Source organism: Natrix helvetica, assembly GCF_964273705.1.
Source record: "Natrix helvetica genome assembly, chromosome: Z".
NCBI classification, from domain to species: domain Eukaryota; kingdom Metazoa; phylum Chordata; class Lepidosauria; order Squamata; family Natricidae; genus Natrix; species Natrix helvetica.
The window spans coordinates 1267740-1282821 of record NC_138554.1 but is presented as its reverse complement, the minus strand read 5'-3'; the positions used below and the strand labels follow the sequence as shown (position 1 = coordinate 1282821).

The 15082-nt window shown below is 52.7% G+C and overlaps 2 protein-coding genes across 3 annotated transcripts; both read left to right on the top strand.

Moving 5' to 3' along the window:
• The first annotated feature begins 1571 nt into the window (after positions 1-1571).
• LOC309382226 (gamma-aminobutyric acid receptor-associated protein) lies at positions 1572-4852 on the top strand. The gene is made up of 4 exons (XM_081933812.1): positions 1572-1737; positions 1856-1934; positions 2141-2259; positions 4253-4852. The coding sequence occupies exons 1-4, from the start codon at positions 1648-1650 to the stop codon at positions 4319-4321; spliced, it is 357 nt and encodes a 118-aa protein (XP_081789938.1). The 5' UTR covers positions 1572-1647; the 3' UTR covers positions 4322-4852.
• A 1532-nt stretch (positions 4853-6384) lies between these two features.
• On the top strand, positions 6385-14677 carry LOC309401852 (PHD finger protein 23-like). Of its 2 annotated transcripts, none has more exons than XM_081971147.1 (5): positions 6385-6509; positions 7133-7164; positions 7630-7722; positions 10584-11298; positions 13354-14677. In XM_081971147.1, the coding sequence occupies exons 1-5, from the start codon at positions 6488-6490 to the stop codon at positions 13608-13610; spliced, it is 1119 nt and encodes a 372-aa protein (XP_081827273.1). In that variant the 5' UTR covers positions 6385-6487; the 3' UTR covers positions 13611-14677. The 2 variants fall into 2 exon arrangements, with proteins under 2 accessions (XP_081827273.1, XP_081827272.1); XM_081971146.1 differs by having other exon boundaries at positions 10581-11298.
• The last annotated feature ends 405 nt before the right edge of the window (positions 14678-15082 follow it).

Genomic DNA, 15082 nt, shown 5'->3' with positions numbered 1-15082 from the left:
ACCGGCGGCTCTCTTTCCCCTTTACAGGTGGTCCTCCTCTTAACGACAGGTCATTGTGTGACCGAAGTGAACTGGTGGAGTAAAAAAAGAGACGTAAAACCATGTTTCTAAGGGATGCGGTGGCTCAGGGGCTAAGGCACTGAGCTTGTCGATCAGAAAGGTCGGCGGTTCGAATCACTAGCGCTGCAGAATGGAGTGAGCTCCCGTGACTTGTCCCAGTTTCTGCCAACCTAGCAGTTTGAAAGCCCATAAAAAATGCAAGTAGAAAAATAGGAACCATCTTTGGTGGGAAGGGAACAGCGTTCCGTGCGCCTTCGGCTTTGAGTCAGGCCGGCCACATGGCCACAGAGATGTCTTCGGACAGCGCTGGCTCTTGGGCTTTGAAATGGAGATGAGCAGCACCCCCTAGAGTTGGGAACGACTAGCAGATATATACCTTTACATATCATGTATATCTATCTACCCAAGTGATCCAAATTCAGAGGCTCGGCTAACTGGGTGGGGGTCACAGAATCTCCTTTTGCAACCCAAAGTTGCATGGATTCACCTAACAGCCATGTCCCTGACTTATAACAGCAACAATGATTCACAACTTGGGCAAGAATGGCTGTAAAAATGGGGCAAAACCAACGATGGTCTCGCTTAGTGACATAAATTTCAGGCTCTGTTGTGGTCGTAAGTCAAGGACTACCTGTATCCCTATACCCGAGATGTTTGTGTGTTTGTTTGTGTCGCTTCTCGCACCCAGAAAGACACCGAGTTCCCCAAATCCTGGGTGTGTATAAACCACAATCTCTTGGTTGTGACCCCAGATCACGGTTTACACACATTGCAAAGATGGGGGGGGGCTGCCCATGCCTGGGACCCCTTTATTTATCCCCAATAGCTCCCCTTCCCCTTGTCCCAGAAGCGCTGGAGCGGCTTTGAAGCAGCTGGGGACTACAAAGCCCATCCAACTGAAGGCGCAGGGACCTTGTAGTGCCTGTAGGCGTCCAGATTGGGCGGCCGCATCACGTGACCCACCCCGGGCTGGTCGAGAACGGCGAGCAGCACGTGACCATTCCTCTGTGGTGACGTCAGTCACATGACGGACGCTTTACCGCCTCGCCCCTTCGTCCTGTCCTTCCGCGCCTCTCGGCGGAAACGGCCTCTAAAAGGGGAAGGGTCTTTTCTTATGGGAGGGGGCCGCTCCTTTCGAACCCCCGTCTCTTTTCCCTTCGAGGTCCCCACGCCCATCGTTTTGCGTCCCTTTTGAGCCGTCCGAGCCGTCCTTTCCGCCTCGGCGGCCGTGGGCACTACTTTGTTTTGGTATCACGCAAGCCACGCACAGCGCGTGACGTCACGCTCCCGTCAGAGGGCGTGGCCTCGGCGAAATCGAAAATAACGGCTTTCCTTCGCCGGAATCCCGGCCGGCGTCGACGCCAACAGCCCTTCCAGGATCCCTCGCGGCGGCCGAACGGCGAAAGAGCGCCGGCGGCGGCCGTTGAAGCCCGTAGAAGCATTCGGTAGGCGTGGCGGCGCCCGGCCGGGACTCCTTTCCCCGCCCTCGGATCGCTGCGCCCCGTCGGTTCTTGCGCATGCGCGCTGCTTGAGTGCAGCGGCCCCCTTCCTCGGTCCGCCGCGTCGCCTCCTCCGCCCGTCGCCGCCATGAAGTTTGTCTACAAGGAGGAGCACCCCTTCGAGAAGCGCCGCTCCGAGGGGGAGAAGATCCGCAAGAAGTACCCGGACAGGGTCCCGGTGAGTCTCTTAGAGCCCCTCCCCACCCCGCCGTTGTTTTCCGAGGGCGTCCGGATTTCCCGGACGGGGCTCGCCCTTCCCCTCTTTTCAGCCTCCCCCCCCCTCTTCCTCCGGGCAGGTCATCGTGGAAAAAGCCCCCAAGGCCCGAATAGGGGACCTGGATAAGAAGAAGTACCTGGTGCCCTCCGACCTCACAGGTGAGACACACCCGGACAGGTATGGGGGGGAGGGGGTGGCTGATTGATGGGAGGGGGAGGAGCTTATTTATGGGGACCCCCCCCCTTGAGGACGTGGGTGCCTCCCCCAAGAGACCCTCCCCTTTTAAAGGTCTCTCTAAACCCCCCCCTCTCATTTGGGGCTTCTTCCTCTGTGACTGGCTTTCCTCTTGGTGCCCTTTCCCCAGTGGGCCAGTTTTACTTCCTCATCCGGAAAAGGATCCACCTGCGGGCTGAGGACGCCCTTTTCTTTTTCGTCAACAACGTCATCCCCCCCACCAGTGCCACCATGGGGCAGCTCTACCAGGTGGGTCTTTCTCCCCCCCCCACCTGCTTTTCTCCCAAAAAAACATAAGGAAATATACATGTATTCAGCCTCAAGTAGTTTGTCAGCCTCAGTAAACAACAAATTGGCAAATGGTTTCAAACCTGTTTTTCTCCCCAAATATAAAAAAAAAACATATATTTATCTATCCAGCCTCAAACAGTTTTGTCAGCCTCGGTAAACAACACTTTAGCAAAAGGTTTCAAACCTGTTTTTCTCCCCAAATATATAAAACATTATCTATCTATCTATCTATCTATCTATCTATCTATCTATCTATCTATCTATCTATCTATCATCTATCTAGCCTCAAATAGCTTTGCAAATCTCAGTAACACATTAGCAAAAGGTTTCAAACCTATTTTTCTCCCCAAATATATAAAAAATTATCTATCTATCATCTACCTATCTTCTATCTATCATCTATCAAGCCTCAAATAGCTTTGCAAATCTCAGTAAACAACACATTAGCAAAAGGTTTCAAACCTGTTTTTCTCCCCAAATATATAAAAAATTATCTATTTATCATCTATCTATCTATCTATCTATCTATCTATCTATCATCTATCTATCTATCATCTATCTATCTATATCTATCATCTATCTATCATCTATCTATCTATCTATCTATCTATCTATCTATCTATCTATCTATCTATCAATCATCTATCTATCATCTATCTAGCCTCAAATAGCTTTGCAAATCTCAGTAAACAACACATTAGCAAAAGGTTTCAAACCTGTTTTTCTCCCCAAATATATAAAAAATTATCTATTTATCATCTATCTATCTATCTATCTATCTATCATCTATCTATCTATCATCTATCTATCTATATCTATCATCTATCTATCATCTATCTATCTATCATCTATCTATCTATCTATCTATCTATCTATCTATCATCTATCTATCATCTATCTAGCCTCAAATAGCTTTGCAAATCTCAGTAAACAACACATTAGCAAAAGATTTCAAACCTGTTTTTCTCCCCAAAAAACATAAGAAAAAAACTATCTATCTTCCTTAACTCGGTTGAATTCTCGTCCTACGTCAATCTTCCTGCTAAAATGTATTCTAATTAATATTTTATATATTTGGCTGAGGGTTATTAGTAGATATGTAAGGAATTTGTCTCCAGTATACAGGCACCCTGTACACTTTCAAAACAGCACAATAATAATAGAAACAATAAAAAGGAAAACTCGGTGTACTTCCAAAATATTACTAAATCATTATTATTTTATTATCTCTTTTATTCATTAAGCATGAAACTCAGTCAAGTGAACATTTAAAGATGTGTCACAAATTTCATTGACTGGTGTTAATGGTTGATACTGGTTGCTGCCAGCGTCCCAGGTATCAACCAAGGACCTTCTTAAAATATGTTCCAAGTAGAGCAGTTTTTTGCAGTTCTGCATCAATTTGTTGATGTATCTTATAAAATTCTTGGACCTGGTACCAAGTGCCCCAGTGACAATGGGAATCACTGTTACATGTTTCATCCATAGTCGGGTAGTTTCTACTACTACTATTATTATTATTCACACTAAAGTGTGCAGCCAATAAAAGAAGGTAAAAAATTAGAATAGGCTTAAATAACACACTGTGATTCTTTACTGTTTTGTTCTGCTATTTTTGACTTGCTAGGTCGCTTTTGCGAAGATGCATAAATAATTTCCCCTCCAAAATAAAACCTTAACATTGGTTGGGAGAAGGGTTGATAGGAGCTTGAGTCTTTGGGTCAGAGTAGGGTGGGCAGGGGAGGGTTTTGGGGAGGGGGCTTCAGACCCTCACCTCTGCTAGTCTCTCAGTTGGATTTTTTTTGGGGGGGGGGCACATTTTGACTTCCTAAAGAGAAGGCTGTAAATTTTAACAATTCGAACTATGGAAGTTGTTGGGTGCCTTGATCTGAGATCTCCCCCCCCCCCTTAAAATGCTTTGCTCTAACAGCATCTCCCCCTCCCCATGCAGGAACATCACGAGGAGGACTTCTTCCTTTATATCGCTTACAGCGACGAGAGCGTCTATGGCAACATGTAAGACCCCTGGAGTTTGTCAGCTGCCGCTGAGGGGCAACTGCCCCTGAAGGGACCTGCACTTTCTGTTGTTACTTGTTGTTGATTTTATGTTTAAAAGGTTTTTTTTCCCCTTTTTTTTGCTCCAGGAAAATGGAGGGTTCTCTCTCTCTCTCTTCCCCTCCCCCCTTTAATTTCTGGCTGTGAATCTTTTACCTCTTTTCATTCCTCCCTCCCTTCTTTTGGCTTCGCTCTGGCTTTTTCTTTCAAGGTGGTTGTGGCTAACATTAAATACCTCTCCCTTGCAATTTCCCTCCCTGCTTTCTTTCTTTCCTTCTCTCTCCCCCCCTCCTTGAAAAGGTAGATCTGGAATTTCACAAAAAGCCCCCAAACCCTTTTTTGGTTTTTCCGATTCCCCCCCCTCCTTTGCCACTGTACCCCGAGTTTGCTTTTCATCAGGGAGGTGCCTTGTCTTGGCAGACTTCTGTAACCAGGGTTTGGGGGATGGGATGGGAAAATGAATGCTAATTAAAAAAAAACCAGGTATATAAGGAGATTGTGTCGGAGTCTGGATAATTTTTATTGTTGTGGTTTTTTAATATATAACGTCCGGGAAATTACAAAAAAGCTGGGGCCTGAATCTGGGACAGTGGAGTTGAATAAGAGAGGGAGGGAGGGAGGGAGGGAGGGGAAGAACCTCTGGTCACATTGTGACTCTCAGAATTCACCCCACATTCTGCTCCGACCTTAGAGGGGATGCGGTGGTGGGCTCGATCCTTATAACAACAACGCATCGGGTCCTTCCAGAAATCAGGAGGAACCTGATCACACACACCGTTTGTGAGTGGCGTGGGAGTTAACGCGACCTGCGCTGCCCTGGATAAGCGCCTGTGCTCTCTCTTCCGCTCCCTGTAGTAGCAGATGGAACCAAAGAGGGTGAAAGCCAGCCAGCAGAGAGGAAGGGAGTCATCTTGGGTGGGGGGCTTTTAGTGCGGAAGGAGAGCCCTCCCCAAGACACGCAGGTTTGATTGGCAGCTGAAAGACCCCAAGGCCTTGCATTACTCTGGGCCAGGGGCTGCCCAAGCTCAGCGACTTTTATGACTTTGCTTACTCTCTTCTAATCCCTTCCTCTGTAATCTCATCACTCCCAAGAGCTAGGAGGGGGAGGAAAAAACCAGGCATGTTTTGAACGGGGGAATTAATTCCTGGAAGTTGAAGCCCAGAAGTCTTGGGAGTTGCCAAGGTTGGAGACCCCCCTACTCTGGGTCAAGGAAATTGCAATTGCTTCTCGTTTCTGAATCTTTGTGCCATCCTTGCTTGGCCGAGAGAGATGTGGGTCTCTTGTGACTAGCCATCACAAGCCTCAACCTAGCCATTTTGGCAGAGAACTGACCATCGTCCAGCCAACCCATAAATGGTGGTTTGTCAAAAAAGTGAATCCTGCAGGCAGAGGAGTGGAGTGCTGCAGAGCCAATGGCTGCATTCACACAACATGTGTGTCCTGGATCTTCCTCTCCTGGCCTCATCTAACCAGATTGACAGAGTTGGAAGGGGGCCTTGCAGGTCATCTAGTCCAACCCCCTGCCCAAGCAAGGAGGGCTCCTACATGTGTCTGTACCGAGGCTCGAACTCACAACCTCCTGATTGCCAGGCGAGGGCTCCCCCGAAGGCAGCTTCTGCGCATGTCAAGAAAGCCGCTGGAGGGAGGGGGAAGCCGCGTGGGTTAGTTCCCCTTCTGCAAAGAAAGCCCAGCCTTGGCAGGCCGTCGCGTGGCTCCTCCTCGACTTTGGGACTACAACTCCCGAGATCCTCTCTCTCTCTCTCTCTCTCTCTCTCTGGCGTGCGCGCCTCCCAAGCATACGACACGGCAAGGCCGAGACCACATTACCCGGCGAGCCTCGCGGGGAGGGAGGGATGGCGGCGTTACGGCACCGCGCAGGCGCGGCGCGCGGCCCGCCGGGAGTCGTAGTGCCGAGCCTCCCTGCCGGCGGGACACCGTTGCGGCTGGCGAGACTCCACCTCCCGAGATGCACCGCGGCGGGGCATGAGCGAGGGGAGGGGCGGCCGCTCCGAGCTTGCGGGAGGAGGGAGGGGGGAGGAGGAGGAGGGCGGCGGCGGCGGCGGCACCGGGCGAGGCGGCGAGAGCGGCGGCTTTTGCGAGTCCCCTGGGCGGGCAGGGCAGGGGCCGGCCATGGCGGAGCCGAGCCCCGAAGGTAAGCGAGAGGCCAGCCAGTCTTGGAGGGGAGGGGGGGCGGGAAACGAAAGGGGGGGTCTGGGGTCGCGGGGAAGACCCCCCCCTTCAATATGGGGCACCGGAGGGAGGGGGGCCCGTTGGAGCCGGTCGAGAGGGGGGGCAAAGTTGGGGGAGGCTCGCAGAACCCGCTTCTCCCCAGGAATAAGGGCGGGGGGTGCTCTCCGAAGGGGTCCCTGGAAGCCCCCTCCCCTCTTTAAACCGTGGGGGGGTTGTTTAGGGTCTCCTGCCAGCCCCCCCTTCCCTCCACCCCCTCCAAAGAGCCCGCGGGGGGAAGAAAGGGCGAGGGGCTGGGAGGGAAAGGGGGGGAGGTCAGCGGCGCCTCCCCGCCACGCTAGGAGTGGGTGGGTGGGTGGTCGCGAAAGAGGGGGGAAGGGTCTCCCCCATTGCTTCCTCTCGGGTGTATGCAGGGGGGGGTCTCTCTTCTCCCTCCGCTTTGTGCGGCGTTTCCTCTCCCCTCCCTCTTTCTGGGTGGAGTGAAGTAAGAAGGGGGGGCGCCGAGAGGCCTCTCCTTTCGACCCCCCCTCTCACAAGCCCCCTCTCTTTTTTTGTTCCCTCTCTCCCGCCCCCCCTATTTTTTTCCAGATCCCCCTCCGACCCTCAAAGCCGAGACGCAGGTAAGAGAGAGAAGAAACGGGGGTGGGGGTGGGGAAAAAGTTTCTTGGCTGGGGAGGGGTCTCCCTTTTGCGGGGGAGGGGTAGTAAGAGGCTCTTGTGCTCTTGGAGTGTTGTGGCGGGGGTTTCCTCCTCCCCCCCCAACCAGGCGTTCAAACCCGGCGCTGGTTTTTTTGCAACATCGCCCCATGTGCTCCGGATGGGAAGCGCCCCCCCCTTCCCTCCCTCCGTTGAGAAACCCTATTTGGGGCTGGGGGTTGCTTGGATGGATGGATGGAAGGCGCAAATGGGGAGGGGGGGCTTCTCCAGTTTGTGCAATGCATGCCGGCCAAGACACCCGGAAAAGGGAGCAAAGGGGTGGGGGTGGGGGGAAGCAAAGCCTCCTCCTGCATGCAAGTCCCCCTTAACGTCCGTTTCTCCCCTTCCCCATCGCCCCCTCCCCAAAATAAAACGAAATTCCTTACTCAGCCACCGGAGAAGCGGCAACGCACCATCGAGGATTTCAACAAATTCTGCAGCTTCGTCCTGGCTTATGCCGGCTACATCCCCTCCTCCAAAGAGGTGAGCGATTGGGGAGGACGCTGGGAGGGAAAAAAGAGATCGCCCCTTCCTCTAAATCTGCCTGCACGGAATACAAGCAATGCTTTTCTCGCTGAGTTGAATAAAGAGACAACCCTCCCGCATGGCTCCTTTCTATAGGGAGGGGGGGATGAAATGGGGAGGGGGTCTTTCTTAGGGTCCCGATCCCCCTCCCCTCTTTTGCATTGGAAGCCCCTCTGCCCCTTCCCGGCTCCTCTCCTCCCCTTCTTCCCCACGCTGGCTTTTTTTCCCCTTCCTCCCCTTGCATCTTCGAAAGCTTCCAAGCAGGGACTGCAACTCCCAGCCTCCTCGGAGGCCATTTCGGACCGACGCGGCCAGGCGGTGCATGCTGGGAAATGTAGGCAGCTCCTCCCTTGCCAGGGCGAGCCCAGACACGCGCTTGTCTTTAGCTCTTGGTCAGGCGGGTAGGGCTTGGGAAGCGCGGTGCATCTCGGGAAGGGTAGTTCTTGAGCTCCCTGGGAGCTGGGCTTTACAGGTGGCATTGATGCTGACCCTGGTTTGGGATTAACTATGCAACCTTAGATGTTGCTAAGCCGGCTTGTTTCCCACAACGTAGCTTAACCCCCCTGCGTCTCCCAAGGAGCAGATGGCGGGCAACTCCGTGGTTACTTCTACCGATAGTTTTAATCCCAGTTACGTATTGGGGAAGTTATAGGTTAATGGATTTGGAAGGGGACCTTTGCTGGTCATCTAGTCCAATCCCCTGCCGAAGCAGGAGACCCTACCTCCGCCTCCGCCTCCACCTAGGATTGAACTCAAAACCTCCACCCCAGCTAAATACTCACTGGAACTGGCAAATGGGGGGCTGCCCGTAAACCTTAGATGCATCTGAGGTTTTTAAACCATGATTTGTGGGCTGCTGCTTTCGAAACATGACCAAAATTTTACTTTGGTTTATTCCAGGGGTTTCCAAACGTGGCCCTTTAAGACGGGTGGACTTCAACTCCCTGGGGAATTCTGGGAGTTGAAGTCCACCCGTCTTAAAGGGGCCACGTTTGGAAACCCCTGCTTTTATCTATAACTCACAACTGGACCCAGCTTGTTTTGTTTTGTGTTGTGTTGGTGTTGTTTTCCCTCTGTCATCGTTCGTATGAAACCGTATCAGGATTTTAAAATGAAATGCCAACGAACTACGGGAGACGGGGGAAGGATGCAAGATGGTCCCCCCAAAGCTCACCGCTCCGGCACCCCAATCGCGTTGGCCTCGCTTGAAATGAAATCACTTGTGGAGTTGCAGAGCGAAAAGAGTGGGGATGCAAGAGAAGCGAAAGGGAAGCGTAGCAAATGTGGGGAGGGGATCCCCAGAGAGAGGGGCCACGGGAGAAATTGGAAGAGTTATGGAGGGGGGGGCAAACCGATGTACGGACAAGAGATGAACGTAAATTGCAAGAAGGACCTTAAAATAAAAACAATCCATGAAGGCCAGACTGAGAGAGTCAAAAGGAAGTGTATGTACCCTTTGGGAGGTGGGGGCTTGGGGGGGGCATAAAATCCGGATTCAGGCGCTTCAGACAACAAAATTACGAGCTCAAGCCTTCTTCCAAGATGGCGATTAGAGCTTTAATTTATTTATTGATAAAGAGTACGGCTAAAAGGAGCATCTAACATTATGGCATGCATAGGATGCAATTGGTTTGGCGAGGGGTGAGAACTCCAGAAATGATGTGTGAGTTGCGGGTTGCATTTTGAAATAACGTTGCTTCTACAGATTGAAATCAGGGGTCCTATGTATTAATATCTTCTTTTAACGACCCCATAATCCCTTGTGGGGTGGAGTCTGGGCGACTGAATGAAGCTGAGTATTTACTGGCTGGATGCCCTTCCCTGTCGCCAGTATGGAGTTTTGTTCAGCAGATACATTCTCATGGTGGCCAGAGAGAGAGAAATATCTGCCTCTACCTAGGATTGAACCCAGAGGCTCCTGATTGCGAGGTGAGAGCAGCACCACTCCGGTCCTATGTATTAATAGCTATGCTATTACTCTGTATGTAATACATACATATTATTATTTATCCAATTAAGTGCAGCCTTCGTTAGTTGGGAGAAAAAAATCTGCTTTTTCTCCCAGTTGTTCCTCAACTTACGACCCGAACGGAGCCCAAAATCTCTGCTGCTGAGTGAGAGGCTTGTTCAGGGAGCGTTGCCCCCATTTTGCGACCTAGTTGTTGTTAAGTGGATCACAGCGATTGTTAAGTTAGTAGCAGGGCTGTAAGGAAAATGCATCTTCTCTATTGATTTTGCTCGCTGGAAGGTCGCCAAAGGAGATTGCGTCACCCCAGGATGCTGCGACCGTCATAAATAGGAGTCGGTTGCCAAATACTTGAACTGTAGCGGTTATAAGTGTGGAAAGCGGTCCGATGTTCGTTTTTCCCCAGCATGTTGTAACTTTGGTCACTAAAGGAACTGTTGTAAGTCAAGACGCTGAGCTTGTCGATCAGAAAGAATCCCTAGCGCCGCGTAACGGAGTGAGCTCCCGTGACTTGTCCCAGCTTTTGACAACCTAACCGTTCGAAAGCAGGTAACAAATGCAAGTAGAAAAATAGGCACCACCTTTGGTGGGAAGGGAACGGCGTTCCTTGTGCCTTTGGGCGTTGAGTCATGGCGGCCTCAGGACCACGGAGACGTCTTCGGACAGGAGTAGCTCTTTGGCTTTGAAACGGAGATGAGCACCGCCCCCTAGAGTCGGGAACCTCTAGCACAGATGTGCGAGGGGAACCTTTACCTAATATTTGTCTCAGGTCATACATATCTTCTTTCCCGGAACCTAGACGTACATTAATCCGGGTGGATTAGGGACTTAATCTGCCTTGTCTTCCCAGCAGGAGAATGACTGGACGCCCTCTGGCTCCAACTCCCCGCTCCGTCCGGAGAGCGTGGTGGACAGCGACGGCTGGGAATCCACGCAGTCGGACCTGCACACCATCGAGACCTTCGTCAAGAAGGCCAAATCGTCGAAGAAGAAAGCGGCCTTCCGTCGCCTGAAATCCGACAGCTCCTTGTTGGAGAAGATGAAGCTCAAGGACTCCCTTTTCGACTTGGACCCTGTGGGGAAGCAGCCGCCCCCGTTAGCCGGGCCCAAAGTCGCCGCCGACAAGAAGAAGGACAAGAGGAACCGGAAGGCTGCCTTGGAAGCCGGGGCCGCCGCCAAGCGGAACCGCAGCGACTCAGTGGGCGAGAAGCGCTCGCGCATCAAAAAGAGCAAGAAGCGGAAGTTGAAACGGTCAGAGAGGGGCGAGAAGCCGAAGCACAAAACCTCCGTGAGCGAGACGGACTCGGAAGAGGAGGAGGAGTTGGAGGAGGAGGAGGAGGAGGACGGGGCGGCCCCCCTGCGGCCGGGCGGGGAGGAGGGGGCGGGGGCGGCCACAGCGCGGGTCTCGGTCCAGGCGCCGCCAGAGCTGCTGGCCGCCACTTTCCCCATTAAGCTGGAGGACACGGAAGGGAAGGAGGGCATCAGCACGGAGACCAGCCAGGATGGGGAAGGGAGCTCCAGCGAAGGCGAGATGAGGGTGATGGACGAGGACATCATGGTGGAATCAGGTGAGACAAGACACACACACACGTACCACTTCCCTGGAGGGTCAGGATTCACCCGTCGGGACTCGTCTGGGGCCTGATCTCTCTCACATTCCCCGAGCAATAATTTTTGAATTTGATAGTTTAGGGACCAGGTTAGGAAGTGGGAGACGGGGAGTTCTAGTCCTGCCTTAGCAATGAAAGCCAAGTGGGTGACTTTGGGCCAATCACCGGGAGACTGGGAGTTCTAGTCCCGCTTTAGGCATGAAAGCCAATCCCTCTCTCCCAGCCCCAACCCACCTTACAGGGTTCTTGTTTTGGAGAGAACGGGCGGAGGAAGAAGAATTAGCTTTCTTTGCCATCTTTAGACTATTTAGAAAGTAGGATAAAATCCCAATTAAATAAATAGTTTATGGGTGCAATTACTGACCTCTGGAGCAAGGCTGAGCTCTCCCCTCAGCCATGGGAGGAGTTCCAGTGTGTTTAGATTCAGACGTGGCAGATGGGAAGATCCTAACTGGCTCAATCCAAGCTTTGTGTAAACTGGGTTAGCGTCTGAGCCCCTTATGGGACACAAGACGGGATCCCAAGTTGAACAGCCCCCCCAATACGTCTGTTTCCCAACTGGAGGCCGTTCATTCGCGATCCAGTTGCCTAAATCCTACGATATTTGAGATTTTGGGGGGAATTTGGTCCCCTTGTGCCTTTCTTGGACTTCAACTCCCATGCTGGCTCGGGAATTCTGGGAGTTTCGAAGGTCACAAGTCACACAGACGCCTTATTCCGCCCCGCCCCCTTCTTCCTTACCCCTCCCAAGATCGGAACGACTTTTATTTTAGTTCATTTGTTGTATGTACCCCTTCAGTTTACAGCCATTTCCTGTACTTTTCGTGTCAGATTGGGGGGAGATTTTGAATCATTTCTGGACCAATTCCAAGACGGTTCCTTAGCACCCGCCTATCTCTCAGTGTCGTCCTTCCAAATTGTGTAGGTAGATGAAGTTGTGTACTTTTTGGAACACTCAGAAAGGAATCAGGTGTTCAACATGGCTGGAAAACCTGACCCGAGACCTCCTCTTTGGCAACCTTTGAGAGTCTTAAAACTTAAGAAACAAAGGCCACAGTTGACCACAATAGAGCCCCAAATTTCTGTTGCTCAGCAAGACTGTTGCTAAGTGAGCTTCGCCCCATTTTACAACCTTTCTAGCCACTGCCGTTAAAGTGAATCACTATAGTTGTTAAATTATTGACACGGTTGTTAAGTGAATCTGACTTCCCTGTGGAAGGTCGCAAAAGGGGGTATATTGACCTCAGGACACTGCATGCCAGTTGCCAATCCTCTGAATTTTAATTACCTGACTACAGGGATGGTGCAAGAGTTCTAAGTGTGAACAATGGTTGTAAGTCCCTTTTCCCAGTGCGGTCGTAACACTGAACGGTCTCTCAATGAAATGTTGTAAGTCACGGAACATACTGTTCAAACTCCTTCACATCTAGGAAAAGTCTTTCAAGGGAGGATTTGCGGTCACAGACCTTCTCTGGCTTGGAGAGCTGACAGGCCGAGATCTGCACAACTTGGCCGGGAGTCTCCGAACCAATTAAGCGAACTAATGGTCTCCTGCAAGCTCCACTCCCCTTTCGCTCCTCTTTTATTTCCTCTAGGAGGGGCCATTCATCGTCCACCTGTGGCCTTACTCCCAAGTCGACCCTTGTTCTTTAGCTGCTCCCTTCTTCTGGCAACTCTGCGCATGCACACACTGGGAACAGGCTCCAGCTGTTCTTCTGCCCCATTGATCTCTGACTCCGAAGGCAGCTGATAACTGTCAGACGGCCTCAGTCTCCTCTCTGCCTCCGACACAGAGCCCTCCTCAGAGCCTTCCCCAGACTCCAGGACTGGCCCACCTTCCTCCCCAACCCTCCTCACTGTCTGAATCTGCTTCCATAATCCACTGGCCATTGGCAGGGCCACAACAATGCCATTTCACACAAACAGTTGTCCAGTCACCGAGAGTGGGTTGGCCGGGCAAACATCCATTTTCGGGTGTCCCTTTCTCAACGTCTCCCCCTTTTGCCCTTCCAGGCGATGACTCGTGGGACCTCATCACCTGCTACTGCCAGAAGCCATTCGCAGGGCGGCCCATGATCGAATGCAACCAGTGCGGCACCTGGATCCACCTCTCCTGCGCCAAGATCAAGAAGACCAACGTCCCCGACATTTTCTTTTGCCAGAAATGCAAAGAAATCTCGCGGAAGCAGGCGCTGCTGGCCCCTCAGCCCCCCGTGGCTCTCAGCGCAACGGTCCCCCCGGCGTCGCGGGCAGCTGGGGGGGAGCCCTAGCCCAGGAGGGGGGGGCTGTGGCTGTCGGTCGGGCTTTCGTCCCGCAGAGGGGGGAAAAACCAAGACTGTAGACGGAGCAGAGAGACGGGAGGGGGGAGGGCTGCTCTGGATTGGGGTCTCCTTTGATCCTCGGGGCCCGAAGACAAGGCACCGGGCTAGAAAGAGTGGCGGCAACGGCGGCGGCGACTCCGGTGCTTATTCAAATTGGCCGATCACGGCTAGGCTGCAGCGGGTCCTCCTGGCCTGAACACCCCTTCTCTCCTGCTGGTGGGCCCAATTGGGCATTCAGGCGATCGGGAAAGGTCCCGTGTCCACTGTTGGGCCGCCGGCCATAAGGACAGCCGGGGACAACAACGGATGGTTTCCTTTTGGACTCTCTTCTTCTTCCTCTCCCTTTTGTCCTGCTCCATCGTCTCCTTCTTCTCTGTAAATAGAAGACAAAAAAGGGTTTGTTGTTTTGTTTTTTCCACCCCCTCCCCCTTTCTTATCCTGGTTTCTCCCCCCCCCCCTTCGTCCCTTCCCCCCCCCCAGGTTGTTTTTCTCCGTTGGGAAGGTTTTAAAACCCCCATTTGTTGTCCTGATTTGATTTCGTCCCCTGTGGCGGGGGAGGGGGGAGTGTGTGAGAGGCAAAAAGAGGGCGACCCCGATTTCGTTGGCTGTGCTTCGAAGTGGGGCACAGTTTGACTTTGTCCCCATTTATATTGAGACTTTCGAACTGGGAGGTCTCCAAATGTGGCCCCCACTTGTGGGCTCCCAGAATTCCCCAGCCAGTCCATAAGTCGGGGCCACATTTGGAGACCCCCCCCTCCCCTCGGTTTAAACCAATGGAGAGCAGGAGAGGAGGGAAAACTTACCTGAGTTTCCATCCCACACCCCATGTTGACCCCCGCCAGGCCTTGTGAGGCCAGGGAGGGGCGGGAAGGGAGCCTGACCGGTTGTTTTGGGGGGAGGGGGAAGGCTGGGCCAGGCCCCTCTCTCCCCCCTCCCCTTTTTGTTTTAATATTTGCAGAGGTGTACATGGCAGAGTTTTCGACTGTAAATAAAGAGACGTAGACCCTTTGACAGTTTCCACAGCGGCCTCGGCTCTTCATTGATGCTTGGGGGGGGGGGGGGGAGCAGGTAGACTGCCCTGGCGAGGGAGGCTGACTTCCGTCCGCGCAAGCGCCCTTGCGGTGGCCTGACGCGCTGACTTCCGTCCGCGTGATGCTCCGCTTCCGGCGACCTCTCCCGCCCACCACTGGCTCGGTCACGTGACGCCGCTCGAGCGATAGGGCCGATGGGCGTTCACTGGGAGGCGTATCCTGCGTGATGACGCAGAAGTGGACCAGCGCGTATGGCACATGCGCGCTAGAGTGAAAAAAGAATGCCTTCGAGGGCGGAGGCGGTGTGATTCATGCGCGCCGAAGGGAGGGAGGGCAATGGGATCTTTGTGGGATGGGGCGGAGTCGTGTATTTAACGCATGCGCGCCGAA